Raw genomic sequence first — 26,848 nt, 5'->3', positions numbered from 1 at the left:
TTTACTCCTGAACTCAAGACATTTCAGCTTAATTTTTTTTATCAATTTGAAAACATTTCTCAAAACAATTCTACTTTACATTATGGGGTATTGTGTGTAGGCCAGTGACACAAAATCTCAATTTAATCAATTTCAAATTCAGGCTGTAACACAACAAAATGTGGAAAAAGTCAAGGGGTGTGAATACTTTCTGAAGGCACTGTATATGGTGTTATTTCATGGAAGACTGAGGTCTAAATACCCAGCAGCATATTATACTCCACCCACTCCATTGGTCCCAATGCAATACACTATAGACCTATAAATTACATATTGGCTTATAGAAGGAAAACAAAATGTATATGTGCCAAAGTAAAATGGGGTTGGTATTACTCAGTAGGGTCTGTGGAATCTATATATGATTTTATTTAATGGGGGACTGTGGTCTAAATACCCAGCAGCACATTCTACTCCACCCACTCCATTAGTCACAATGCAATACACTATAGGCACAACATATGGCACCATCTCCCAGTTCCTGGCGCTGAAAAACATCCCCACAGCATGATGCTGCCACCACCATGCTTCACCGCAGGGATGGTGCCAGGTTTCCTCCAGATGTGACGCTTGGCATTCAGGCAAAAGAGTTCAATCTTGGTTTCATGAGACCAGAGAATCGTGTTTATCATGGTCTGAGAGTGTTTAGGTGCCTTTTGGCAAACTCCATCATGTGCCTTTTACTGAGGAGTGGCTTCCGTTTGGCCAATCTACCATAAAGGCCTGATTGGTATAGTGCTGCAGAGATGGTTGTCCTTCTGGAAGGTTCTCCCATCTCCACAGAGGAACTCTAGAGCTCTGTCAGAGTGACCATCAGGTTCTTGGTCACCTCCCTGACCAAGGCCCTTCTCCCCTGATTGCTCAGTTTGGCAAGGCCAGCTCTAGGAAGCATCTTTGTGGTTCCACTTTCCAAATCATGTCCAATCGAATTGAATTTACCACAGGTGGACTCCAATCAAGTTGTAGAAACATCTCAAGGATCATCAATGGAAACAGGATGCACCTGAGCTCAATTTCGAGTCTCATAGCAAAGGGTCTGAATACTTTTGTATATAAGGTATTTCTGTTTTTTATTTTTAATACATTTGCAAAAATGTCTAAAAACCAGTTTTCGCTTTGTCATTATGGGGTATTGTGTGTAGATTGCAAAACAATTATAATATTTAAACCATTTTAGAATAAGGCTGTAACGTAACAAAATGTGGAAAAAGTCAAGGGGTCTGAATACTTTCTTCGAAGGCACTGTATATATGTATATACAGTATATGTGTGTATGATGGGATGTACAGTATAGACATTATGGACAGTTTGTGGATAGAATACAGTATGTAGTGGATAGAATATGTATGACAATAGTTGAATAGGATGGCCTTGACTAGAATACAGTATATACATATGAAATGTGTAAAACAGTATGTAAACATTATTAAAGTGACCAGTGTTCCATTATTAAAGTGACCAGTGTTCCATGTCTATGTACATAGGGCAGCAGCATCTAAGGTGCAGGGTTGAGTAACCAGGTTGTATCCGGCTAGTGACAGTGACGAAGTTCAGGGCAGGGTACTCGGTGGAGGCCGACCAGTGATGGATGTTTAAATTGCTGATGGCCTTGAGATAGAAGCTGTTCTTCAGTCTCTCGGTCCCAGCTTTGATGCACCTGTACTGACCTCGCCTTCTGGATGATAGCGGGGTGAAAAGGCGGTGGCTCGGGTGGCTGAGGTCCTCAATGACCTTCTTGGCCTTCCTGTGACACCGGGTGCTGTAGATGTCTTGGAGGACAGGCAGTGTACCCCCGGTGATGTATTGGGCAGACCACACCACCCTCTGGAGAGCCCTGCAGTTGCGGACAGTGCAGTTGCCGTACCAGGCGGTAATACAGCCCGACAGGATGCTCTCAATGATGCATCAGTAAAAGTTTGTGAGGGTCTAATTTGTTCAGCCACCTTCTTCTGTGTGGGTGGACCATTTCAGATTGTCAGTGATGTGTACACAGAGGAACTTGAAGCTTTTCACCTTCTCCCTTGTGGCCCAATCAATGTGGATGGGGGCATGCTCCCTCTGCTGTCTCCTGAAGTCCACGATCAGCTCCTTCGTTTTGTTGATGTCGAGGGAGGGGCTATTTGCCTGGCACCACTCTGCCAGGGCCTCACCTCCTCCCAGTAGGCTCTCTCGTTGTTGTTGGTAGTCAGGCCTACCACTGTTGTGTCATTTGCAAACTTAATGATTGAGTTGGAGGTGTGTGTGGCCACGCAGTCATGGGTGAACAGGGAGTACAGAACGGTGCTGAGCACGCACCCTTGTGAGGCCCCTGTGTTGAGGATCGGCGTAGTGGATGTGTTGTTTCCTACCTTCACCACCTGGGGGCGGCCCGTCAGGAAGTCCAGGACCCAGTTGCACAGGCCGGGGTTCAGACCCAGGGCTCCCTGGCTTAATGATGAGCTTGGAGGGTACTATGGTGTTGAAGGCTGAGCTATAGTCAATGAACAGCTTTCTTACATTGGTATTCCTCTTGTCCAGATGGGATAGGACAGTGTGCAGTGCAATGGCGATTGCATCATCTGTGGATCTATTGGGGCGGTATGCAAATTGAAGTGGGTCTAGGGTGTCAGGTAAGGTGGAGGTGATATGATCCTTAACTAGCCTCTCAAAGCACTTCATGATGACAGAAGTGAGTGCTACGGGTCGATAGTCATTTAGTTCAGTTACCTTCGCTTTCTTGGGTACAGGAACAATGGTGGACATCTTGAAGCAAGTGGGGTTAACATGCCAGGGTTAACATGCTTAAATGTCTTACTCACGTCGGCCACGGAGAACGAGAGCCCACAGTCCTTGAGAGTGGGCCGCGTCGGTGGCAATGTGTTATCCTCAATGTGGGCGAAGAAGGTGTTTAGCTTGTTCGGGAGCAAGACCTCGGTGCCTGTGACGTAGCTGGTTTTCCCTTTGTAATCCGTGATTGTCTGTAGACCCTGCCACACACGTCTCGTGTCTGAGCCGTTGAATTGCGACTCCACTTTGTCTCTGTGCTGACATTTTGCCTATTTGATTGCCTTACGGAGGGAGTAATTACACTGTTTGTATTCAACCATATTCCCAGTCACCTTGCCATGGTTAAATGCGGTGGTTCTCGCTTTCAGTTGGGCGCGAATGCTGCCATCTATCCACGGTTTCTGGTTTGGGTAGGTTTTAATAGTCACAGTGGGAACAACATCCCCTATACACTTCCTGATGAACTCAGTCACCGTGTCCGTGTATACGTCAGTGTTATTCTCAGAGGCTACCCGGAACATATCCCAGTCCGGGTGATCAAAACAATCTTGAAGCATAGATTCTGATTGGTCAGACCAGCGTTGAATAGACCCGGAAGGGGGAGTAACAGTGGTCGAGCGTTTTAGCAGCGCAAGTACTATAGGCAATGTGTTCAATGAACTTCGGTAGCGTTTTCCTCACATTTGCTTTGTTAAAATCCCCAGCTACAATAAATGCGGCCTCAGGATATGTGGTTTCCAGTTTGCACAATGTCCAGTGTAGTTCCTTGAGGGTCGTCGTGGTATCGGCTTGAGGGGGAATATACATGGCTGTGACTATAACCCGAAGAGAATTCTCTTGGGAGGTAATATGGTCGACATTTGATTGTGAGATATTCTAGGTTGGGTGAACAAAAGGACTTGCGTTCCTGTACGTTATCACAATCACACCATGAGTAGTTAATCATGAAACATACACCACCACCTTTCTTCTTCTCTGAGAGTTCTTCATTCCTGTCTGCACGATGTACTGAGAACCCAGCTGGCTGTATGGATGGAGACAGTATATCCAGAGAGAGCCATGATTCCGTGAAAAAGAGTACGTTACAGTCCCTGATGTCTCTCTGGAAGGAGATCCTCGTCCTGAGCTTGTCTACTTTATTGTCCACGGACTGAACATCAGCGAGTAAAATACTCGGAAGTGGTGGATGGTGTGCACGCCTCCTGAGTCGGACTAGAAGTCCACTCTGAATACCTCTTCTCCGCCGGCGGCGTCTTGGAGCAGCCTCTGGGATAAGTTCAATTGGGGGGATACGAACAAAGAATCCAATTCGGGAAAGTCATATTTCTGGTCGTAATACTGGTGAGTTACCGCCGCTCTGATATCCAAAAGTTATTTCTGGCTGTATGTAATAACACAAAAAACTTTCTGGGTTAATAATGTAAGAAATGACACACAAAAAAGCTAAATACTGCAATGTTGCTTAGGAGCTAGAAGCAGAGCTGCCATGTCTGTCGGCGCCATCTTCCAAAAAAGCATACATGACTGTTCCTACATGGACAAAACCCTCTCACATACCTTCTCACAGGCTGCCTAGCATACTTTAAAAAACCAACACTAAAACTAAAACAGGCTGCTTAGCATACTTAATTGCCTGCTGATGGACCATCAACTGTTGATGGGCTTCCATTGTATTTATATTTTACATTTTAGTCATTTAGCAGACACTATTTAAAACTGGTTAGGTAGGTTTATGTCCCCAGAACACACCTGGCCCAATGGGCAATCCGCAAGCAGTTGTCGGACTTCACAGAAAAGTGAACATTAAACACAGTTGCAATGTATTTTCTACAAACCGATATGATATCTATATCAAATTGAAAAAATGCAACTGGATGTCCATATCGTTGCCCATCACTAATTTAAAGGATTTATTCATTGAGTGATTGAATTTTTTACTTACACATTAGACCATGAATTCTTTGCTGAAACATTTTATGAAATGGGGGACTGAAATGAATGAATGTATGCTAGTGTGTTATGCCATGAATTTTAACTGACTCATTTTATGAAATTGGTGAATATAGTGAATGAATGTATTATAGTGTGTAGACCATTAAAAGTCTATTGACGCACCCGTGCATCAATCTAACTAACATTATAAAAAAATCCCCATCAAAATCCGTCGGCCTTCCGCATCTGCGATGGAAGGTGGCCGAGCTACAGCAATGTTTGTCAGAACATGAATGTATGTAGAGTCCGAACAGTTTGTCCATTTTGCTCTATGACCCTCACAAGTATCACAGGACTCGTCTGAAGGTAACCCATACAAACGAATGGAGGTATGGAGGTATGGAGGTATTTTTGTACCAACAGAAATAAGGGGTTAAATATGTGTATAAAGGGCCTCCCGAGTGGCGCAGCGGTCTAAGGCACTGCAGTGCTTGAGGCGTCACTACAGATCTGGGTTCAATCCCGGGCTGTGTCGCAGCCAGCCGAGACCGGGAGACCCATGATGCGATGCACAATTGGGCCAGCGTCGTCCGGGTTAGGGGAGAATTTGTCTGGCCGGGATGTCCTTGTCCCATCACGCTCTAGCGACTCCTGTGGCGGGCCGGGCGCATGACACGGTTGCCAGTTGAACAGTGTTTCCTCCAACACATTGGTGAGGCTGGCTTCCGGGTTAAGCGAGCAGTGTGTCAAGAAGCAGTGCGGCTTGGCAGCAATGGGACAAGACTGTAACTACCAATTGGGGAGAAAAAGGGGTAAAAAAAAAAAAAAAAGTTAAAAATTAATACTAAAATAAACTTTACCAACATTTAAACATGTAAAACTAAAATGTGTATACAAATATTAAACACCTTTCCTGAGCTTTCTTATATCTCCTAGATACAGGAAAGACACTTCAAAACCTTATTCCTTATGATTAATTTTTTGACTGTCTTTTTTGTCATTTATGAATGTGTTATTCAATGCGTTTTATGAATGTGTTATTCAATGCGTTTCTATGGGCTAAATTCAATATTTTATCAATTAATTTTTAAATATTTGTTTTGATACCTAAAGAGATCTTAACATTCCAAATCAAATAGCTAAATGATCCATGGTATGACCATCTTAAAACAATTCCATATGTTAGCTTAGTACCCCCACCAAATGCCTTTGCTGACCTTGATTGATAACTATCACAATATAACTTGTAAATAATCTTATTGTTTAATAATAATATCTCTGATAATGTTTTTGGAAACTAGGTAATATGCCTTTACTGTATACTGCTAACCTTGTTAGATAAGCACAACAAATATAGGCCTCTAAGCTGTAAGTAATTGTCTCCATTGCTGTTCTGAAAGTGTGATTATACTGTTTACTAATAGCCTGGTTGATATTCATTATGTTTAACTTGTTAATAAATACGATTCTCGTTTTGACAAAAAAAGTTTGCCTGATGTGTATTTTTTTGTGTGTTGATAGTTTAGTGTGCACACTGTATATAGGCATTGACTTCAGGACTATGGATAGCATCGGGTCATTTTAAGGTTGTTTTACCTACAATGTTCATATTAAGTAGTTGAAATACTAAGGGTTGTTTATAGGGTTAGGCCTATAGAAATGTTTCTCTATAAGCCAATATGGAATTTATAGGCCTATTGCATTGGGACCAATGGAGTGGGCGGAGAATAAAGTGCTGCTTGGAATTTAGACCTCAGTCCCCCATGAAATAACAGCATATATAGATTCTACAGACCCTACCGAGTAATCCCAATCCCACTTTTACCTCTGCACATAAAATATTGTTTTTCTCTATAAGCCAATATGTAATTTGTATACAGTACATTGCATTGCAGTGAATGGAGTGGGTGGAGTGAGGAGTCACCAGCACTCTGTTTTAAACCCGTTGCCCAGTTCAAGAGACCAATTTAGGTTTTGCAGACTCTATTGAGTAATTCCAATTACATATATTTGTATTTTATTAAAAGTGTAATTCTTTAAATATAGCCTACACAATAGCTTTCAACATACCAGTGGTGTAAACTTTCTAAAGAAATGCTGGTATAAATAATACTATATTAAAAATAAAAGTTTCAAAGGTGTTTGCAATGCTGTGAAAAACAGTTGTACTCCACTAGAGTGCCCCCCCAAAAAAAATCTATATACCCAAAGTTTATCATGTCTTTGTAGGGAGACTGTTATTTAGAGAAAAATAAATACGCTATCGTGCTGGCAGCATAATATCCTGCTGCTATGAGAACGGTAGCCTAATCTTCCCGACCAGCAAACCTTTGATGACGTCATTCCAGGTTAGGAAAGTGTGCGCCAACAAAAGTATCACGTTCCCTTTTAATTGGCGCTTGGGTTACGTCATTTATTCCTAAATTGGTGAGAGAATTGATAAAGACAGAATTGGTTAAAACTGCTACAATGGAATTACCCATTTTGCACGAGAAAGTTTATAGTTTACTCTTAGTTTATTATTATTGTTACAAGAAACACTTCAACCAACACAAAGTAAAATATTCACCAAGTCATTCTTTATAGCACATAAATAGCCAGGTAATCAAGAAAACAGCACGTTCGACTGTTATACGTCATTAATTAGCTTCCGCCCCACAAAGGAGTAACCAATAATAGCTCCCCCCTTTCTATAGCCATACCTATAGTTCCTATAAATTGCATCAAATGCTTTAATTGAAGAGATCGAGTTCAAACAACAGTAATTGTGACAAAATTAATGCAAATAGTTCAGTATACATACAATGTATCAATATGGAAATGATTATGTAAGTGTCTACTCTCACACAATTACATCCCACTCGGAATCTTTTCAGTGCAAGGATTAATGGATGAATTGGAGGCAGTCAATGTACGGATCTCCTGTTATTGTTTACATTTTGAAACAGCATACGGCCTCTACTTAATGAGGGTGCCATTGCCAGTGAACTTTAAGTTATTATTGAGTAAAGTTTTACTTCGTTTTTCATGTTCGTAAATTGCGTTGACAAGTATATTAATCAGTTGGTGGTGACGAAGTAGCTAGCTAGTCTGCTATGCTAACCATAATAGCTAGCTGGCTGGCTACAAAAGCTAGCGAGTTATTTGTCGGGTCTAGTTATCTAGCTACTGTAGTAAGCTAACTAACTGATACACTTGATTGGTACCACATTGTCAGTTTGTCCATTGGATAAAAACATGGTTTATGTTGCTAGCTTCATTAGGAATGTCAACGTTTGAGACCAGACAACATCGTCAATTTAGCTAGCTAGCGAATTTAGCTAACGTTAGCTAGTTAAAGTGGTCTCAAGTTGTAATGATGTGCTAACATGTTAATGCTACATATGTTATTTAAATTGTTATTTTCCTAGAGATGACAATTTGAGCAGCTTTTGCTGGGCTAACCGAAGCGCAGCTAGCTATAGCTCTCGAAGGGTGTCTTGAAACTTGGATCTCGAGGATGTTCAAATGACTGGAGAAGCATAGCGCATACTGAGTTGCAAAGGTCTAGGCAAGATCACCAGAGGAAACACAGGTATAACACACCATGGCGCCATTGATTTCTATGTGTGATGTCATTACCTTCATTTGAATGTATTCTTATTCTATTACAGTGTATGGTTCTTCCCCCTCCCCTTTTCCCACAGAGAATATAGATGTGTTAATTTGACCATGAATATATATATATATATATATATAACTATGTTTTTGCAAAAACGAAATATGTCAATTTTGCTTGACCTTAGGGGTGCACAATGTTTAGTGCAACTCAGAGTTCCAAGTCTGAGTTCCTGGACAAAGCCAGGCAGGCGCGTGAGGAGAGGAAGGGGTACAAAGAAAGGGACCGAGCAGCCACCCTAATTCAAGCGCTGGTCAGGAGATTCCTCTGTCGCTGCAGACTCCAGAAACAAATAAGGTTTGCTTTACAAGCAATGCTTGCCGTTATGCATGTTCCGGAGACATTTGAAACCCCACCTCTTTAAGGAATACCTGGGATATAAGGAATACCTGGGATAGGATAAAGTAAATTTTTACTCCAACCCCCCTCTGGATAAGAGCGTCTGCTAAATGACGTAAATGTAAATGCATTAGTAGACATAATCTTTCTTGAGACTAGTTTGTGAATAAACCTTTGAAGTAATGTGTGAATTCTCTTTTTCTTACTAGGAAAGAGGTTGATGACTTTTTCCAAGATGCCGGGACCACAAAAAGAAATGCACTATCCATTTTTAAAATTGCACGGAAGTTGTTATTCATTTTTTGCCAAGATGATAAGCTGGTAAGTTCTTTAACACCTACGCTTTACCCTCACTGATTTGAATGTATGTTTTGTACATTGTTATTAATCGTCTTTTACTGGATGATGTTCCTTATTTATTTACTAATTGAAAGGCATATGAATAATTCCACATCAATATAGTACTTGAGATTTAGTGCAGATTGCTTAGTGTACATATAACTAACAAGCTATGATGCTTTTAACTACAGATGTTTGAGAAGCTTTGTCGCTCCATTCTTGGCAGTATGGAGGTTGAAAATGAGCCCAAAGTGAGTATGATTATAATGAAGGAATCATCAGTGAGAACAGATTTTTAATTAACTCAGTGTGATTGACTCTATGACTTGATATATAGTAATTTATTGTGTTCTTTGTTATCAGGTTTGGTATGTGTCATTAGCCCTTTCTAAAGACCTCACCATTCCTTGGATCAAGCAGATTAAAGATGTTCTGTGGGTCTCCTGTCAGTTCCTGAAAAAATTAAAGGTAAATCTGAATGCTCTGATAATAACCTTCTTTAAGATAACAGGTGTATCATTTTAAATATTGAAATGTTATAATTGTATCTTTACCCCCCACCTTCCTTCTGTCTCTTGTAGCCTGACATCATGCAGGACAATAAGCTGGTGACTCTGTACCTCACCATGCTGGTGACCTTCACAGACACATCAACCTGGAAGATAGTGAGAGGGAAAGGTCGGTCTCAGGTCAAACCACTGCAGCAGTGCACACACATCCTCTATATAAGTGTCTTGATGTTGAAAGGAAAATACATAAAGTGTAATCCTCCCCCCAAAAATCTCCCTCTGTGGTAGGCGAGGCCCTCAGACCAGCGTTGACCCGGATCTGTGAGAACATCATGGGGCATCTCAATCAAAAGGGATTTTATTCAATACTGCAGGTACTGTGACACATACGACATCTTCCATCTTTTCCCCAGGGCTTTCAGAACGATTATTATGACGTTGCTGACGTTTATTGGTGGTTTCTGCAATTTTGAATTCACTTGTAGATTCTACTCACCAACGGATTGGCACGCTCCAGGCCCTCTCTTACCAAGGGCACACTCACAGCAGTATTCACGCTGGCATTAAGGTGAGTGGCCACTGGAAGCTCTCTCATTCCCATTCGACCACCACGGATCAATTGTCTCTGTATCACTAGAGCCTGGGGCAGTTCTATTGTAGTAGATACCTACGGTTCTGCTTGCTCACGTTTCCCTCTGTAACTGGGTTTGTTGTAGAAAAAATCTAATAAAATTGTGTCTTAGCTTAATGGAATATGAAGTCCTATCTTATCAAAGTGTATGATCTGCTTGGTTACCTCTTTAGAATGCTTGGAGCTGAAGAAGCCTTGGGATCCATTAGTGTAACTTGTCTTTATTTTACAGACCTGTCATTGCTGCTCACTTCTCTGACAACCTGCTGAGGTCTCTCCTCATCCACATCATGTCTGTCCCAGCAGTCGTCTCCCACATCTACACCATCACCCCAGAGGTAAACGCTAAACACTCAAAATGAAGAAATTACAGCCTATTCTCTACCTAGTGCACTATCTAGGGTATAGGGTGCCATTTCAGACACACCCTAGGTCTTTATTGTATAGACATATATAATAGCTTGTACAATGACAAGGCCTCTGAGTGTGTCCTTGTCTCTGTGCAGTGCATGACCACCATCCAGACCCACGACCTGTTGAGGAAGTTCATCCTGTTCCTTAGCCGCGAGGAGCAGTGTGTCGACATCTGTGTCTGCCTGGAGGGGAGCCACACACTGTGCTTACTGGGTAGGGCTGTTTAAACTGACTCGCATATCTATTCTATGGCAATATTTTTTTATTCTTTACTATAGACTACTGTGAGTGTTCATGTTTGAGTTGCCTTTTTTTGTCTCACTCTTTCTTGTCTTTCTCTGTGCGGTGCTGTGGGAAGCATACTGAATCAGTTATTTGGGGTTGCTGCTCTGCGTGGCCTCTGTTTCATCCTGTTGTACTGTAGGTAACCTGATTCACCTGGGCTACCTCAACGAGAAAGTCCTGGAGGAGGAGGCCAACCACTTTGTGAAGGACCTGACGGACATGCTGTCCTACTGCCAGAGATACGTGTCCCAGAAGAAATCTAACCTCACCCACTGGCACCCCGTCCTGGGCTGGTTCTCCCAAACCGTAGACTATGGGTCAGTGAGACATCCTCATAGCCTGATCCCAGATCGGTTTGTGCTCTCTTGCCGACTCTTATGGTTGTTGTCATCCCAAAATCATGACAATGACCATAGGAGCAAAACAGCACAAACCGAAATGGGATCTCAACTAGGGCTGTTACGGTAACCGCATTACCGGCACACCGGCGGTCACGAGTCATGACCGCAGTCAAATTCCACGTGACCGTTTAGTCACAGTAATTAGTCTTCTCCAAGTTCTGATGCTGCTGATGGTCATTAGTAGCCTACCAAACTTGCTAACTGCCTGGTACTCAGCACTGTATTGTCCCTCTAATCACTCTGATATCAATGCAAATGTAATCGAAAATCTAATCAAACACTTCATGAGAGCTCATGTTGCGCAACATTTCTATAGGCTATGCAATTGAGAAAACAGAGTTTTCATGGCCTCTATTAAAAAGAGGAGGATCCCATCAGCTTTCTATAGGCTTACAATATTCATTTCTCAACTTTCCTAATATTAAGCACATTGCTTCTCTTTACAACAGGAATATAGCCAACCTGGCTGGCATGAAAATGAACCACAGGAAAAGTGTCCTCCATTCGCTATTTAAGTGCATAGATGACATGTATTTTTTTCCCATGCCCCTGTTTCGAGACAATGGTCCATTCTAAATCAAAACAAATTTCACACATATATTATTTAGTATATGTAAAGACAAGATTAAATCAAGAATAGTCTGATGGGTGACAATATTAGCCTATCACTTGTGAATAATGCCCTGCTTGTGTGCAGTAAGGCAACATACAACACATGCCTTTAACGACTTTTTCAAATCATAGTCGCACACCTCATGTAGCCTAGCCCATAGGCCTATATGTTTTGATAAGGTTTGTATCACAACTAAAGTGGCCAAATAACTTCTTAAAATTAAGCACATTAATCCGCTTTACAACCGGTGTAGAGCCTAACTGGCATACATAGGCGGCGTGTGAGTTTCAGGTTTGGGGAAGATAATTGTCACCATAAAAATGAACCTTTTATAATAAAGCATTACATTCATAATCGCGTTTGCGGTCACTTTTGAGAATGGTGTTTTCCCGCTAATTAATTGAATTTTGAACATTCACGCTTATAGCCTACTGCCGTGTGCGCATTGCTGTGCTTATAATGTGAAGAAATAGCCTAATAATTTATCAACATTTTAAGATAAACCAGGGTTCCCCAACTGGTGGTCCGTGGGTGGTTTTATTTGGCTCCCCAGGTTTTCTGAGCAAAAAAATACAAACTTTTTTAATTTGTATTAATTGTTGGACATAAGACTGTAAAAACACCAGGAAATCAGCTCCAAGTGATTTTAATTTAAGAAGTCTGTTCCCAAGTATTCCAACGTATAATAGAGCGACACGTGATCGTATACAAATGTAAGCAAGGTTTGAAATGATTATGTTTTAGTCAAACATTATATCGGTTTGAGCTTCTTGCGGTCAATTTGTAGTCTACAAATGATTTGTAATTATGTTCTGGCCCCCCGAACCTTCCGCTCAAGAAAAAATTGGCCCGCGGCTTAATCTAGTTGATGATCCCTGAGCTAAACATTCTGATCTGTTGCATCAGCCTCATTGCTTTAAAAAAAATGTTTGATGCTAGTGGTTGTATTAATTTGGGATCTATGTTTGGAATATTTATTTCTGGCACAGAAGGACAAGTTGTTATACTTGTTTGTACTATGGGGGATAGTAGATTGACATAGGCTAGTGCTTTTGCTGTTTGTTAGGCCTTGTTGGCTGACGAAAAGTTCTTCCAACATCTTCAATATGCGCCTCGGAATTTGATAAGGACGCGTGCAGTTGCGTCCCTGATGTGTCTGTTTTAACTTGTAGCCTGTGAGAAGAACCTGATCACGTGACGGGCATTGGCTAATAAGAATTGCGATATCTGATAGAGCCACGTGAGTTAGAGGTGCTTCGGAGCACTCAGCTGGGAGAAGGAATTATAATTATTATATTCAGCCCAAGGGCACAACGGCCACTGGCCGCAAAAGGCATGGATTCTTTTCATTACGGCCACACAAAGGGGATGCCGCCGGGAAATTCTAGGCATTAAGTGCTTGTCAAATTGTGAATAAGAGACTGATGAAGTGTGTGCAGCCTGAGCAAAAAACTAAATAAAGCAGAGCTCATGCCTTTCATGCAAAAAATAAATAATAATAATTAGTTGCATCAAGCAGCCTTAGAATGTATAAAAAAATCTAAACATATAGCCCAACGTTTGTATCACAACTAAAGTTGCATAAATAACTCTAAATGTAGGAGGACCTGTTTCTTTGTTAACCGCTCAACACAGAATAGCCGCATGTGCGCACTCCGTCAAATTGTTTGGAGAAAATATCCTTTATTTTATTCAGCTACACTATATATACAAAACTGTGGACATCCCTTCAAATTAGTGGATTTGGCTATTTCAGCCACACCCGTTGCTGAGAGGTGTATAAAATCGAGAACATCGACAAACATTGGCAGTAGAATGGCCCGTACTGAAGAGCTCAGTGACATTCAACGTGGCACCGTCATAGGAGGTCAGTTCGTAAAATTTCTGCCCTGCTAGAGCTGCCCCGGTCAACTGTAAGTGCTGTTATTGTAAAGTGGAAACGTCTAGGAGCAACAATGGCCCAGCCGCGAAGTGGTAGGCAACACAAGCTCACTGAATGGGACCACTGAAGCGCGTAAGAATTGTCTGTCCTCAGTTGCAACACTCACTACAGAGTTCCAAACTGCCTCTGGAAGCAACGTCAGCACAACTGTTCGTCTGGAGCTTCATGAAATGGTTTTCCATGGCCAATCAGCCGCACACAAGCCTAAGATCACCATGCGCAATGCCAAGCGTCGCCTGGAGTGGTGTAAAGTTTGCCACCATTGGATTTTAGAGCAGTGGAAACGCGTTCTCTGGAGTGATGAATCATGCTTCACCATCTGGCATTCTGATGGACGAATCTGGGTTTGGCGGATGCCAGGAGAACGCTACCTGCTCGAATACGGAGTGCCAACTGTAAAGTTTGGTGGATGAGGAATCATGGTCTAGGGCTGGTTTTCATGGTTCGGGCTAGGCCCCTTAGTTCCAGTGAAGGGAAATCTTAACGCTACAGCATACAGTGCATTCGGAAAGACCCATTCACTTTTTCCACATTCTGTTACGTTACAGCCTTATTCTAGCGTTTTTTTCCTCATCAATCTACACACAATACCACATACTGACCAAGCGAAAACAGGTTTTTAGAAATTGTAGCAAATGTATAAAATAAAAAAAACGGATACCTTATTTACATAAGTATTCAGACCCTTTGCTATGAGACTCGAAATTGAGCTCAGGTGCATCCTGTTTCCATTGATGATCCTTGAGATGTTTCTACAACTTGATTGGTGTCCACCTGTGGTAAATTCAATTGATTGGACTTGATTTGGAAAGGCACACACCTGTCTATACAAGGTCCCACAGTTGACAGTGCATGTCAGAGCAAAAACCAAGCCATGAGGTCAAAGGGATTGTCCATAGAACTCCGAGACAGGTTTGTGTCTTCAATGGAAGAAGTTTGGAACCACCAAGACTCTTCCTAGAGCTGGACGCCCAGCCAAGCTGAGCAATCGGGAGGGAAGGGCCTTGGTCAGGGAGGTGACCAAGAACCCAATGGTCACTCTGACAGAGTTCCTCTGTGGAGATGGGAGAACCTTCCAGAAGGACAACCATATCTGCAGCACTCCACCAATCAGGTCTTTATGATTATTATTATTTTATGGTAGAGTGGCCAGACTGAAGCCACTCCTCAGTAAAAGGCACATGACAGCCCTCTTGGAGTTTGCCAAAAGGCACCTAAAGGATTCAGACCATAAGAAACAAGATTCTCTGGTCTGATGAAACCAAGATTGAACTCTTTGGCCTGAATGCCAAGCGTCGCGTCTGGAGGAAACCTGGCGCCGCTCATCACCTGGCCAATACCATCCCTACAGTAAAGCATTGTGGTGGCAGCATCATGCTGTGGGGATGTTTTTCAGCAGCAGGGACATGGAGACTAGTCAGGATCGAGGGAAAGATGAACAGAGCAAAGTACAGAGAGATCCTTGATGAAAACCTGCTCCAGAGCGCTCAGGACCACAGACTGGGGCGACGGTTCACCTTCCAACAGGGCAAGGACCCTAAGCACACAGCCAAGACAACGCTGGAGTGACTTTGGGACAAGTCTCTGAATGACCTTGAGTGGCCCAGCCAGAGCCCGGACTTGAACCCGATCTAACATCTCTGGAGAGACCTGAAATTAGCTGTGCAGCGACTCTCCCCATCCAACCTGACAGAGCTTGAAAGGATCTGCGGAGAAGAATGGGAGAAACTCCCCAAATACAGGTGTGCCAAGCTTGTAGCGTCATACTCAAGAAGACTCGAGGCTGTAATCGCTGCCAAAGGTGCTTTAACAAAGTACTGAGTAAAGGGTCTGAATACTTATGTAAATGTGATATTTACGTTTTTTTATTTTAATACATTTGCAAAAATGTCTAAACCTGTTTTTGCTTCATCATTATGGGGTATTGTTTGTAAAATGATGAGGAAGAAAACTATTTAATCAATTTCAGAATAAGGCTGTAACGTAACAAAATATGGAAAAGGTCAAGGGGTCTGAATACTTTCCGAATGCACAATACTTTCCCGTCCACAAAGCGAGGTCCATACAGAAATGGTTTGTCGAGATCGGTGTGGAAGAACTTGACTGGCCTGCACAGAGCCATGACCACAACCCAATCAAACACCTTTGGGATGAATTGGAACGCTGACTTAGAGCCAGGCCTAATCGCCCAACATCAGTGCCCTACCTCACTAATGCTCTTGTGGCTGAATGGAAGCAAGTCACCGCAGCAATGTTCCAACATGTAGTGGAAAGCCTTCCCAGAAAGTGGAGGCTGTTATAGCAGCAAAGGGGGGACCAACTCACTCTCTCTCTCTCTCACACACACACAACCTTCTCTTCCTGCCCCACTCAACCTTCTCTTCATCCCTCCAGTCTGAATGAGTCCATGCCACTGGTCACCAAGCAGCTGCAGTACCTGTGGGGCATGCCTGTGATCCGGACGCTCTTCAGTGACGTCCTTAGCAAAAAGCTGGAGACCCAAGAGCCCACGCCTCCACCACAGCCACAGCCTACCACGTCGCAAAACAACCTGCCAGTCAAGAGTAAGTCTAATTTGTTTTTCAGTTTCTCTTGTGTTTTCCCCCCAGGCACTTAATTGTTTAATGTCAAGGGTTAATTATTTTGACACCATTATCAGATGTATTATCACCTGGATTGTTGTCGATTGATCCAGATAGTTGTGTTTTAAAACAATGAACGAACCCTATCAATGAACTAACCTTATCGGATCGGTTTTCTCTTAGGTCTCTTCAAGCGGGCATTTCAGAAGTCTGCCTCAGTGCGAAACATCCTGAAGCCAGTTGGCGGGAGACGGGTGGACTCCGCTGAGGTTCAGAAAGTGTGCAGCATCTGTGTACTGTACCAGACAGCCCTCACCACGCTCACCCAGATACGACTGCAAATCCTCACTGGTGGGTCTCTGCCTAGTTCCATTTGACTCAGGCACAGACACACACACACACATTAATGTTCTCTCGTGTTGTGTCCGGTGCTGTCCCCCTCAGGCCTAACCTACCTGGACGACCTGCTGCCTAAGCTGTGGGCCTTCATCTGCGAGCTAGGACCCCAAGGAGGGCTCAAGCTGTTCATGGAGTGCCTGAACAACGACACAGAGGAGTCTAAGCAGCTGCTGGCCATGCTCATGCTGTTCTGCGACTGCTCCAGACACCTCATCACGTGAGCTCCATGAACTGCTACCATATAACTTGATACAGTATGGGTTGGTTTCCCAAGTATAGATTAAGTCCAGTCTTAGACTAAGAAGCACTTTCAATGGAGAACCTCTTTCAGTACTAATGTGTCCAGGAAACTAGCCCTAAATACAATATCCGATCTCTGTGCTTACTTATACATGTTATTTGCTGACCATCCTTGGTGTGTTACACAGGATCCTGGATGACATTGAGGTTTACGAGGAGCAGATCTCGTTTAAGACGGAAGAGCTCGTCACCATCTCCTCGTTTCTCAACACGTTTGTTTACAAGATGGTCTGGGACGGCATCTTAGGTGAGTCTCCTCCTCCCTCTGTTGAGCTCTTGTCAAACTCGAAGGCGATTTGATAGACAGTGACAGAATTGCCAATCCCAGGTTCCGGCACCATGAGAAATGGCTTGGGGATAGTTGAGTGTTTGCATTAACTTAGTGTGTTGTTGTCTGTGACCCAGAGAATGCTAAGGGAGAGAAGCTGGACCTGTTCCACAGCGTTCACGGCTGGCTGATGGTGCTTTACGAGCGGGACTGCAGGAGGAGGTTCTCCCCTGATGACAACTGGCTGCGCAAGTAAGTGCCCCTCCGGAAACATACTTATCCTAATCCCTAATCCTTCCCATAATTAGAAGTATGCACTGCCCAATACCTGCTAAGGTGATCCTAGTGATCAGTAGCAGTCAAATACTTGAGGAGCGCTTGATGAAGCTGGCCCACTACAATGGAACCAATGGAATGTTAGTGCCAACTTTGACCACCCTGTACGCCGGGCAAGCCATATTGGGCCCAACTCCAGTACTTGGAAGTATTTGACTAAATTGAAAATTGAGGTTTTGTGTCACACACAATACCCCATAATATCAGTGGAATTATGTTTTTAGAAATGTTTACAAATTCATTAAAATGAGAAGCTGAAATGTCTTGAGTCAATAAGTATTCAACTATTTTCTTATGGCAAGCCTAAATAAGTTCAAGAGTAAAAATGTGCTTAACAAGTCCCATAATAAGTTGCATGGACTCTGTGTGCATTAATAGTGTTTAACATGATTTTTAAAATATTACCCCATCTCTGTAACCCACACATACAATTATCTGTAAGGTCCCTCAGTCGAGCAGTGAATTTCAAACACAGATTCAACCACAAAGACCAGGGAGGTTTTCCAATGAAGGTCACCAATTGGTAAAAAAAAAAAAAAAAAGCAGACATTTAATATCCCTTGGAGCATGGTGCAGTTATTAATTACACTTTGGATGGCGTATCAATACACCCGGTCACTACAAAGATACAGGCGTCCTTCCTAACTCAGTTGCCGGAGAGGAAGGAAACTGCTCAGGGATTTCACCATGAGGCCAAAGGTGATTTTAAAATGACATTGTAGTTACTCCTAATGCTAACCTAATTGACAGAGTGAAAAGAAGGAAGCCTGTACAGAATAAAATATTTCCAAAACATGCATCCTGTTTGCAATAAGCCACTAAAGTAATACTGCTAAAAATGTGGCAAAGAAATGCACTTTTTGTCCTGAATACAAAGTGGTATGTTTGGGTTAATTCCAACACGACACATCTGAGTACCACTCTTCATATTTTCAAACATGGTGGTGGCTGTATCATGTTATGGGTATGCTTGTCATCAGCAAGGACTAGGGAGTTTTTTTAGGATAAAAATAAATGGAATAGAGCTAAGCACAGGCAAAATCCTAGAGGATGACTTTGTTCGGTCTGCTTTCCAACAGACACTGGGAGACAAATTCACCTTTCAGCAGGACAATAACCTAAAGCACAAGGCCAAATATACACTGGAGTTGCTTACTAAGACGACATTGAATGTTTCTGAGTGGCCTAGTTACAGTTTTGACTTAAATCTGCTTGAATATCTATGTCAAGACTTGAAAATGGCTGTCTAGCAATGATCAACAACCAACTTGACGGAGCTTGAAGATTTTTTTATTATGCAAATATTGTACAATCCAGGTGTGCAAAGCTCTGAGATTTACCCAGAAAGAATAACAGCTGTAATGAATTGACTCAGGGGGTTGAATACTTATCTAATCAAGATATATTAGTGTTTTATTATCCATAAATTATAATATTTTAAAATAATATTTCTTCCACTTTGACATTAGTGCTTTGTGTAGATCGTTGACCCAAAAAATACAATTAAATCCACTTTAATCCCACTTTGTAACACAACAAAATGTGGAAAAAGTCAAGGGGTGAATACTTTCTGAAGGCACTGTATTTGTCCCAGGTCTGATCTGTAGGAGACAATTGTGATGTTGGAAAAGGTACACTCACTGACTCACTCGTTCACCCCTTGTGTCCAGGGATCTGAAGCCGAGCCTTTTGTTCCAAGAACTGGAGAAGGGCAAGAGGAGAGCTCAGCTGTTACTTCAGTACATCCCACACGTCATTCCACACAAAAACGTGAGTCGGCACAGAAATCATATTGGTCATCTGTAGTTGTAGTTTCACTATACCCAATATGCACGTAGTGTCTCACTCCCATTCGTCGTCCTCCCCACTTCAGAGGGTCCTGCTGTTCCGGAACATTGTCACCAAGGAGAAGGAAACCTTGGGATTGGTGGAGACCAGCTCCGCCTCTCCGCATGTCACCCATATCACCATTCGCCGCTCGCGGATGTTAGAGGTATGAAATGGATGTATCGAGCTTTTGCATGTTTTCCCCCACACTAGCATATCTCTCTAAGAATGCATTCTCAAAACAGTGGTATGCATGGGTACATATTGGTACAGAGCCTGATGTCAAATACAGTCAGGTATGGTGGCTGTGACTGCAGCCCAAACTGATCACCCAAACTCTTTGTGTCTGAACTCCCTCTTAAGGATGGTTACGACCAGCTCCGCCGGTTGCCCGTCAACTCCATCAAAGGTGTGATCCGCGTGAAGTTTGTCAATGACCTGGGTGTGGACGAGGCCGGCATCGACCAGGACGGCGTCTTCAAGGAGTTCCTGGAAGAGATCATCAAGAAAGTCTTCAATCCGGCACTCAACCTCTTTAAGGTTTGCTCTCCAGACCTTGCTTCAAATACTTTTTGAAATAATTTTGTTATACTGTATCTGTGCTTGATGGAGCTTGCCTGTTGTACTGGAACCAATAGACAAGTCTCAAAAGTGCATACCCTGTCCACCTGGCACCACCTGGCTAAAGCTAACGGTCATAGTCTTTGAAAGATTTCAAATAGTCTCTCAAGGTACTTTTAGCCATTTTCTGTGAACAATGCTGCTACTACTGCTGCTGATTTTGCTGATGTCTCTCCCCCTCAATAGACCACCAGTGGCAACGAGAGACTGTACCCCTCCCCTACGTCCTACATCCACGAGAACCACCTGCAGCTCTTTGAGTTTGTGGGGAAGATGCTCGGCAAAGCCATGTATGAGGTGTGTCTGCGCTCACAGAGGATGTTATTCATGTGAAATGACCATATATGTAACAAGAATGACTCATTTTAAAGCCACAAGCCCAACTCGCCACTTTTTCCCCTATAATGCTGATGGATGGGTCTGGAGAAATGTAACCACAATTTATAGATGGAGCTATCGATGCAAAGCCTGATAGTCCATGAGATCAATGTGTGTGTGTGTGTGTGTGTGTGTGTTTCAGGGTATCGTGGTAGACGTACCCTTCGCCTCCTTCTTCCTCAGCCAGGTCATGGGTCACCACCACAGCACCTTCTACAGCTCCATCGACGAACTGCCCTCCCTGGACTCTGAGTTCTACAAGAACCTCACCTCCATCAAGGTCAGAAAGACCCCCCCCCCACACACACACACACACTGATAGTCGTGTAGTCCCTGGGATCGTGTTCATTACAGCACGCAACGGAAAACGTCTGAAAGGGAGCGTTTCTTATTGTATAAGTCCAGGTGGTCCTTTCTCCCTGTTTCAGTCTGTTTTATTCCGCTTGGTGCCTGATGAACACGACCCTGGTTTATGGTTACCGCTATTTTGATTTGCGAAGTTGTTTTTGCTTTGCTGTTATCCGTCGCTACTTTCTGTGATCAATATCACTCCAAGTTGTGGAAGTCGACTCAAAATAGTTGTTTTATCTTCGTCTTGTCCTTTTCCAGCGCTACGACGGGGATGTTGGTGATCTGGGACTGACGCTATCGTATGACGAGGATGTTATGGGACAGGTAGAAGCTATAGTTTTTTTCTGAATGTAGAAAAACAGAACTCTACTCTCGTCTCTTAATACTGTCTTCGTGTCATCGCAGCTGGTCTGTCATGAGCTGATTCCTGGAGGAAAGACGATGACAGTCACCAATGAAAACAAGTGAGCAAGATGCAGATTCAGTATCTAGAACAAACATTTATTGATGTCATTTTGATGTTCACACCCTCGTTCACTAAATACAATATTTATTTATTGTCCAGGTAGTTATAACAAGTTGGGTTGGATGATGACATGGGTCCCGTCCAGAAACAACCCCTAACCCGGCCCTTTGACACTTCTGGAGATCTGATACGTATAAGCAATATGGTGTATGTCCTACCAAGCCTATCACAGGGCAAGGTAAATGTACTAGTATATTCCTTATTATACCTATCAAAACCTTTCAGTTCTCCACAAGTACCTAGGCAGGAAGGGCTGGAGGGTTGTTTTCTAGACAGGCCCAGGGTTCTCCCCAAAGAATGCTCCATTCTGTCCTCCACTATAAAAAAATAAAATAAAAAAAGGAAATGTTTGGCTCTAGATTGCAGGAAATGGCAGTTATAGGTGTTAAAACAATTCTCAAATCTCACTGCCCCCCGCCGGGTCTCGCCCTGCAGTACTCGGCAACACCACCTTGTTAAAAAATGCTGGGGAGAACCCTGAGACCCATGGTGTTCCGAGTCTGACTTAAACTCACCTTTGACCTTCCCCGTGCTGCAGGATCAGCTACATCCACCTGATGGCGCACTTCCGCATGCACACGCAGATAAAAGAGCAAACGGCAGCTTTCATCCGAGGGTTCCGCAGCATCATCAACCCGGAGTGGCTGCACATGTTCTCCACTCCCGAGGTCCAGCGCCTCGTCTCCGGGGACAACGCCGAGATAGACTTGGACGACCTCAAGTGCGTGACCTTCGACCCTCTTTTCCCCCGATCAGCTCCTCCACTTGACAGCTTTTCGACCTGCCAGTTCCCAAACATTTGAGGGAAATCCTGAAATCCTAGTATCCACCGTGTCCAAATGGTTTGAATGTCCCATTTGATTGGGTAACAGACAATGAGTTGACTGTAAGGTTGTAAAGCCAAGGTGAAGGTGCTTGCTGACATGGTCTCTCTCACTCTCTCTTTCCTGCCCTCTTTCTTTTTCTTTCTCTCGCTCGGTCTGTCTCTCTGTCTCTGTCTTTCTCTCTCACTCTCTCTTTCCTGCCCTCTTTCTTTTTCTTTCTCTCGCTCTGTCTGTCTCTGTCTTTCTCTCTCGCTCTCTCTCTCCTGTTGGCAGGAAACACACAGTGTACTATGGAGGTTTCCACAGCAGCCATCGGGTCATCATCTGGCTGTGGGACATCCTGTCCAGTGACTTCTCCTCTGAGGAAAGGGCCATGTTCCTCAAGGTAATAACAACCCCCAAATGTTACTATACTGAACAAAGATATAAACGCAACATGTAAAGTGTTGGTCCCATGTTTCATGAGCTGAAATAAAAGATCCCAGAAATGTTCCATATGTACAAAAAGCGTATTTTTCTCAAATCTTGTGCACAAATTTGTTTACATCCCTGTTGGTGAGCATTTCTCCTTTGCCAAGATAATCCATCCACCTGGCAGGTGTGGCATATCAAGAAGCTGATTAAACAGCATGATCATTACACAGGCGCATCTTGTGCTGGGGACAATAAAAGGCCACTCTAAAATGTGCAGTTTTGTCACACAACACAATGCCACAGATGTCTCAAGTTGAGGGAGCGTGCAATTGGCATGCTGACTGCAGGAATTTCCACCAGAGCTGTTGCCAGAGAATTTAATGTTTATTTCTCTACCATAAGCTGCCTCCAATGTCGTTTTGTAGAATTTGGCAGTACATCCAACCAGCCTCACAACCGCAGACCACGTGTAACCATGCCATGCCAGCCCAGGATCTCCACACCCAGCTTCTTCACCTGATGGATCGTCTGAGGAGTATTTCTGTCTTTAATAAAGCCCTTTTGTGGAGGGAAAAACTCATTTTGATTGGCTGGGCCTGGCTCCCCAGGCCCACCCAAGGCTGCGCCCCTGCCCAATCATGTGAAATCCATAAATTAGGGCCTAATGAATTCATTTCAATTGACTGATTTTCATTCTATGTACTGTAACTCAGTAAATTCTTTGAAATTGTTGCAATTTGCGTTTAGATTTTTGTTCAGTATAAAATGTTATTTTACTGTTCATGCGTTAACTGCATTACGCCGGCTTGCGGGGCTGCCAGTTTGAGACCCCTGCTCTAGAACGCATTTACACTTGTATAGACCTGTTATGGGATCGTCCTTTGTTGTTGTTCTGCTTTTACAGTTTGTCACCAGCTGTTCAAGACCACCCCTCCTGGGTTTTGCCTACCTCAAGCCCCCTTTCTCCATTCGCTGTGTGGAGGTGTCCGACGATCAGGTGAGAACACTTGGATCATTGGAAAGTCTTAAGCCAGATGTTTATACAGTACGCGACACCAGCACGCCTATTACTCTCCATTACACTTTGGCCTTTTAGTTGAAGAACATAGCTTTGGGAAGTCAGTCCCTTGGGATTACTTTGGTTCTCTGTGTGTTTATGTGTGTGCGCTCCTGTCGCCTGTCTCTCTCTAGGACACAGGGGACACCCTGGGCAGTGTCCTGCGGGGTTTCTTCACCATCCGGAAGAAGGAGCCTGGCGGTCGCCTCCCCACCTCGTCCACCTGCTTCAACCTGCTCAAGCTGCCAAACTACAGCAAGAAGAGCATCCTGCGTGACAAGCTCCGCTACGCCATCAGTATGAACACAGGTTTTGAGCTCTCCTAAAACAAACTCCCCCTGCTTGTGGTCTGCTGCCTGCAAAACTAAAGGACAAACAACTAAAGAGCGTCCTCCTTACCCAGGCTAGGGGCGGCAGCCGGTCAAGTCAGTGGAAATTCACCAAAGCTGAAGGCGAAACAAATCCTTTATCCCAGCCTAGGAAACCAGAAGAGCTCCACCTTCTTTTACTCCAATCAGTCTGGATTCTGGAAACACTCACCCCCAAGGGCTCTGAAGCCTATTTGTTGCCTGTGCAACCATGTTAACTTATTTTCTGACCAGTGGCAGTCATTGCCTATGCGAGTTTATTTTACTTTTTTATAGACAAGTAGCTAAAGAAACTGTGGGAGCAGCACAATTGGAACGGTCACGCTCTACTCTAACACTCCAGAAAACCAACCCCATGCTAATAATCATAACAAGGAGGAATGTGTAACCTAACACATTGCTGAACTAAAATGGCTCCATGTCTTACTATTTCTTCTCAGGCTTAACAGAACGATACTTGGATCTAGCACTCCCACGTCAAACGAACTGGAAAGCAATATAGATGCAATGCAAGCCATTACACGCGATAGACTCCTCACTGGAGCAAAATCATAGGAAGCTTTGTTCTACCTGTTGGAATAGGATGTTATCCAAGCAACTTTCCGCTGTCATTCGGTGAGTCTTAATAACCTTGTTGAACATGACGAAAGCACCTTTTTATAAAGAGACGACAAAGCACTGCCTCATGTTCAACAACAAGTTCTGACCACGGAGATGTGGTCACGTGTTGACGCCTGTTTCATATCTGTATATTGTCCTGACGATCTGTCTCTCTCTCCTCATACACACACTACAGTCAGTCACCTGACAAAAGCTTTGGAGCCTGTATGTCTCTGTTCTCTAATGTATTCAAATTAGAATTCATGTTACACAACAATGCATTTGTGACCCAAAGTGATGCCATCAATACTTTCACTAAACTCCATGCTGTTATTTGATACCAGATGTTCCGTTATCTTCTGTCATGGTTCCGGATTCTCTTTTCTTGTTGCATTTGAAAATGGATAATACAGTGGCTCTGGAAGGTTTTATATGATTTGCTGTGAAATATCTGGGTCATATATAACTACAGCAGACACGTTGACAACCATTGTTTTTTCCACTTTGTATTTCCTTAATTGTGACATTCCCAAACTAATCTGTTACAGTGAAGTCAATCATGAACATTTCTCTATATCCACTAGGACTGGCCATGCCTCTTGGAATGGAATCAAGCCATAAACACATAGGACAAGGTATTTATAAGGACTTGAGCCTGCTTACAGACAATTGAATTCCCATGCTCCCTTTTCCGCCATACTGAACCAACCAACTCAGGAAGGTTTGGTGTCATTTCTCACTGGCTGTGCATGCCAAGCCTGTAAGGATTCTCCCTTGTGTCTGGTGACCTTACAGCCATGTGGAAAGGGGTTACACAGGGAGCAAACCATACTATATGTCATGGGTTGGTTGATCATCTGAATCTGAAAGCATTGCTTTTGTGTCTATCTCCCCTCTCCTTTCTTACCCACTCTCTCTTGCACAGAAAACCCTGCTCTTTCTGTGAGAGAAAAAAAAAACGAAGGATCGGAAATAATTATACCATGCAAAGGTTGCATTAACAGGGTCAAATAAAAAGAGACAATTTGGCGGAGTTGTTAGTGACATGTAGTTCCAATGTGAAGGTGGTTGGAGACAAGGCAGCAAAGGGTGTTGAGTTTTAATTATGTGAAAGATGAACAGGCTGATAAAAAGTAATAGCCTATTGGTTGATTCAGTATTTTATGCGAACCTGTTTCATGAGGGGTGTACATGTTTGCACTGAGTGGTTGTCAGAACCATAGACATGGATCTGGTTGTGGTCATAAAAAAAAAAGGAATTAAGACTTTTTAAGCACCATTAATAATTTATCTTATACAGTACCCGTCAAAGGTTTGGACACACCTACTCATTCAAGGGTTTTTCTTTATGTTTTCCTATTTTCTACATTGTAGAATAATAGTGAAGACATCAAAACGATGAAATAACACCTATGGAATCATGTAGTAACCAAAAAAGTGTTAAACAAATCAAAATATATTTTATATTTGAAATTCTTCAAAGTAGCCACCCTTTGCCTTGATGACAGCTTTGCACACTCTTGGCATTCTCTCAACCAGCTTCATGAGGAATGCTTTTCCAACAGTCTTGAAGGAGTTCCCACATATGCTGAGCACTTGTTGGCTGCTTTTCCTTCACTCTGCGGTCCAACTCATCCCAAACCATCTCAATTGGGTTGAGGTCGGGTGATTGTGGAGGCCAGGTCATCTGATGCAGCACTCCATCACTCTCCTTCTTGGTCAAAAAGCCCTTACACAGCCTGGAGGTGTGTTTTGGGTCATTGCCCTGTTGAAAAACAAATGATAGTCCCACTAAGCGTAAACCAGATGGGATGGCGTATCGCTGCAGAATGCTGTGGTAGCCATGCTGGTTAAGTGTGCCTTGAATTCTAAATAAATCACTGACAGTGTCACCAGCAAAGCACCATCACACCTCCTCCTCCATGCTTCACGGTGGGAACCACACATGCGGAGATCATCCGTTCACCTACTCTGCGTCTCATAAAGACACAGCGGTTGGAACCAAAAATCTCAAATTTGGGCTCATCAGACAAGTATCATCATCTTATTGGTGTCCTTTAGTAGTGGTTTCTTTGCAGCAATTTGACCATGAAGGCCTGATTCACACAGTCTCCTCTGAACAGTTGATGTTG

At 43.2% G+C, this 26,848-nt stretch overlaps 1 protein-coding gene across 4 annotated transcripts; it reads left to right on the top strand.

Annotated features, from left to right (window-relative positions):
• The first annotated feature begins 7,470 nt into the window (after positions 1-7,470).
• On the top strand, positions 7,471-25,147 carry LOC121550528 (ubiquitin-protein ligase E3B). Of its 4 annotated transcripts, none has more exons than XM_041862817.1 (28): positions 7,471-7,562; positions 8,145-8,308; positions 8,520-8,689; positions 8,941-9,052; positions 9,262-9,321; positions 9,434-9,538; positions 9,652-9,748; positions 9,868-9,953; positions 10,065-10,147; positions 10,443-10,548; positions 10,717-10,837; positions 11,049-11,226; positions 16,260-16,429; positions 16,631-16,798; positions 16,892-17,063; positions 17,275-17,393; positions 17,552-17,666; positions 19,421-19,520; positions 19,624-19,743; positions 19,941-20,117; positions 20,385-20,495; positions 20,719-20,856; positions 21,186-21,251; positions 21,333-21,391; positions 21,992-22,174; positions 22,551-22,662; positions 23,596-23,688; positions 23,883-25,147. In XM_041862817.1, exons 3-28 carry the CDS (start codon positions 8,529-8,531, stop codon positions 24,072-24,074), a joined length of 3,204 nt encoding a protein of 1,067 aa, XP_041718751.1. In that variant the 5' UTR covers positions 7,471-7,562; positions 8,145-8,308; positions 8,520-8,528; the 3' UTR covers positions 24,075-25,147. The 4 variants fall into 4 exon arrangements, with proteins under 4 accessions (XP_041718751.1, XP_041718750.1, XP_041718753.1 ...); XM_041862816.1 differs by lacking the exon at positions 7,471-7,562 and adding an exon at positions 7,569-7,645; XM_041862819.1 differs by lacking the exons at positions 7,471-7,562; positions 23,596-23,688; positions 23,883-25,147 and adding exons at positions 7,569-7,645; positions 23,117-23,273.
• Positions 25,148-26,848: the final 1,701 nt, after the last annotated feature.

The sequence above is a fragment of the Coregonus clupeaformis genome, chromosome 18 (genome assembly GCF_020615455.1).
Source record: "Coregonus clupeaformis isolate EN_2021a chromosome 18, ASM2061545v1, whole genome shotgun sequence".
Classification (NCBI taxonomy): domain Eukaryota; kingdom Metazoa; phylum Chordata; class Actinopteri; order Salmoniformes; family Salmonidae; genus Coregonus; species Coregonus clupeaformis.
The sequence above is the reverse complement of the archived record's forward strand: the minus strand, read 5'-3'. Positions and strand labels throughout refer to the sequence as shown.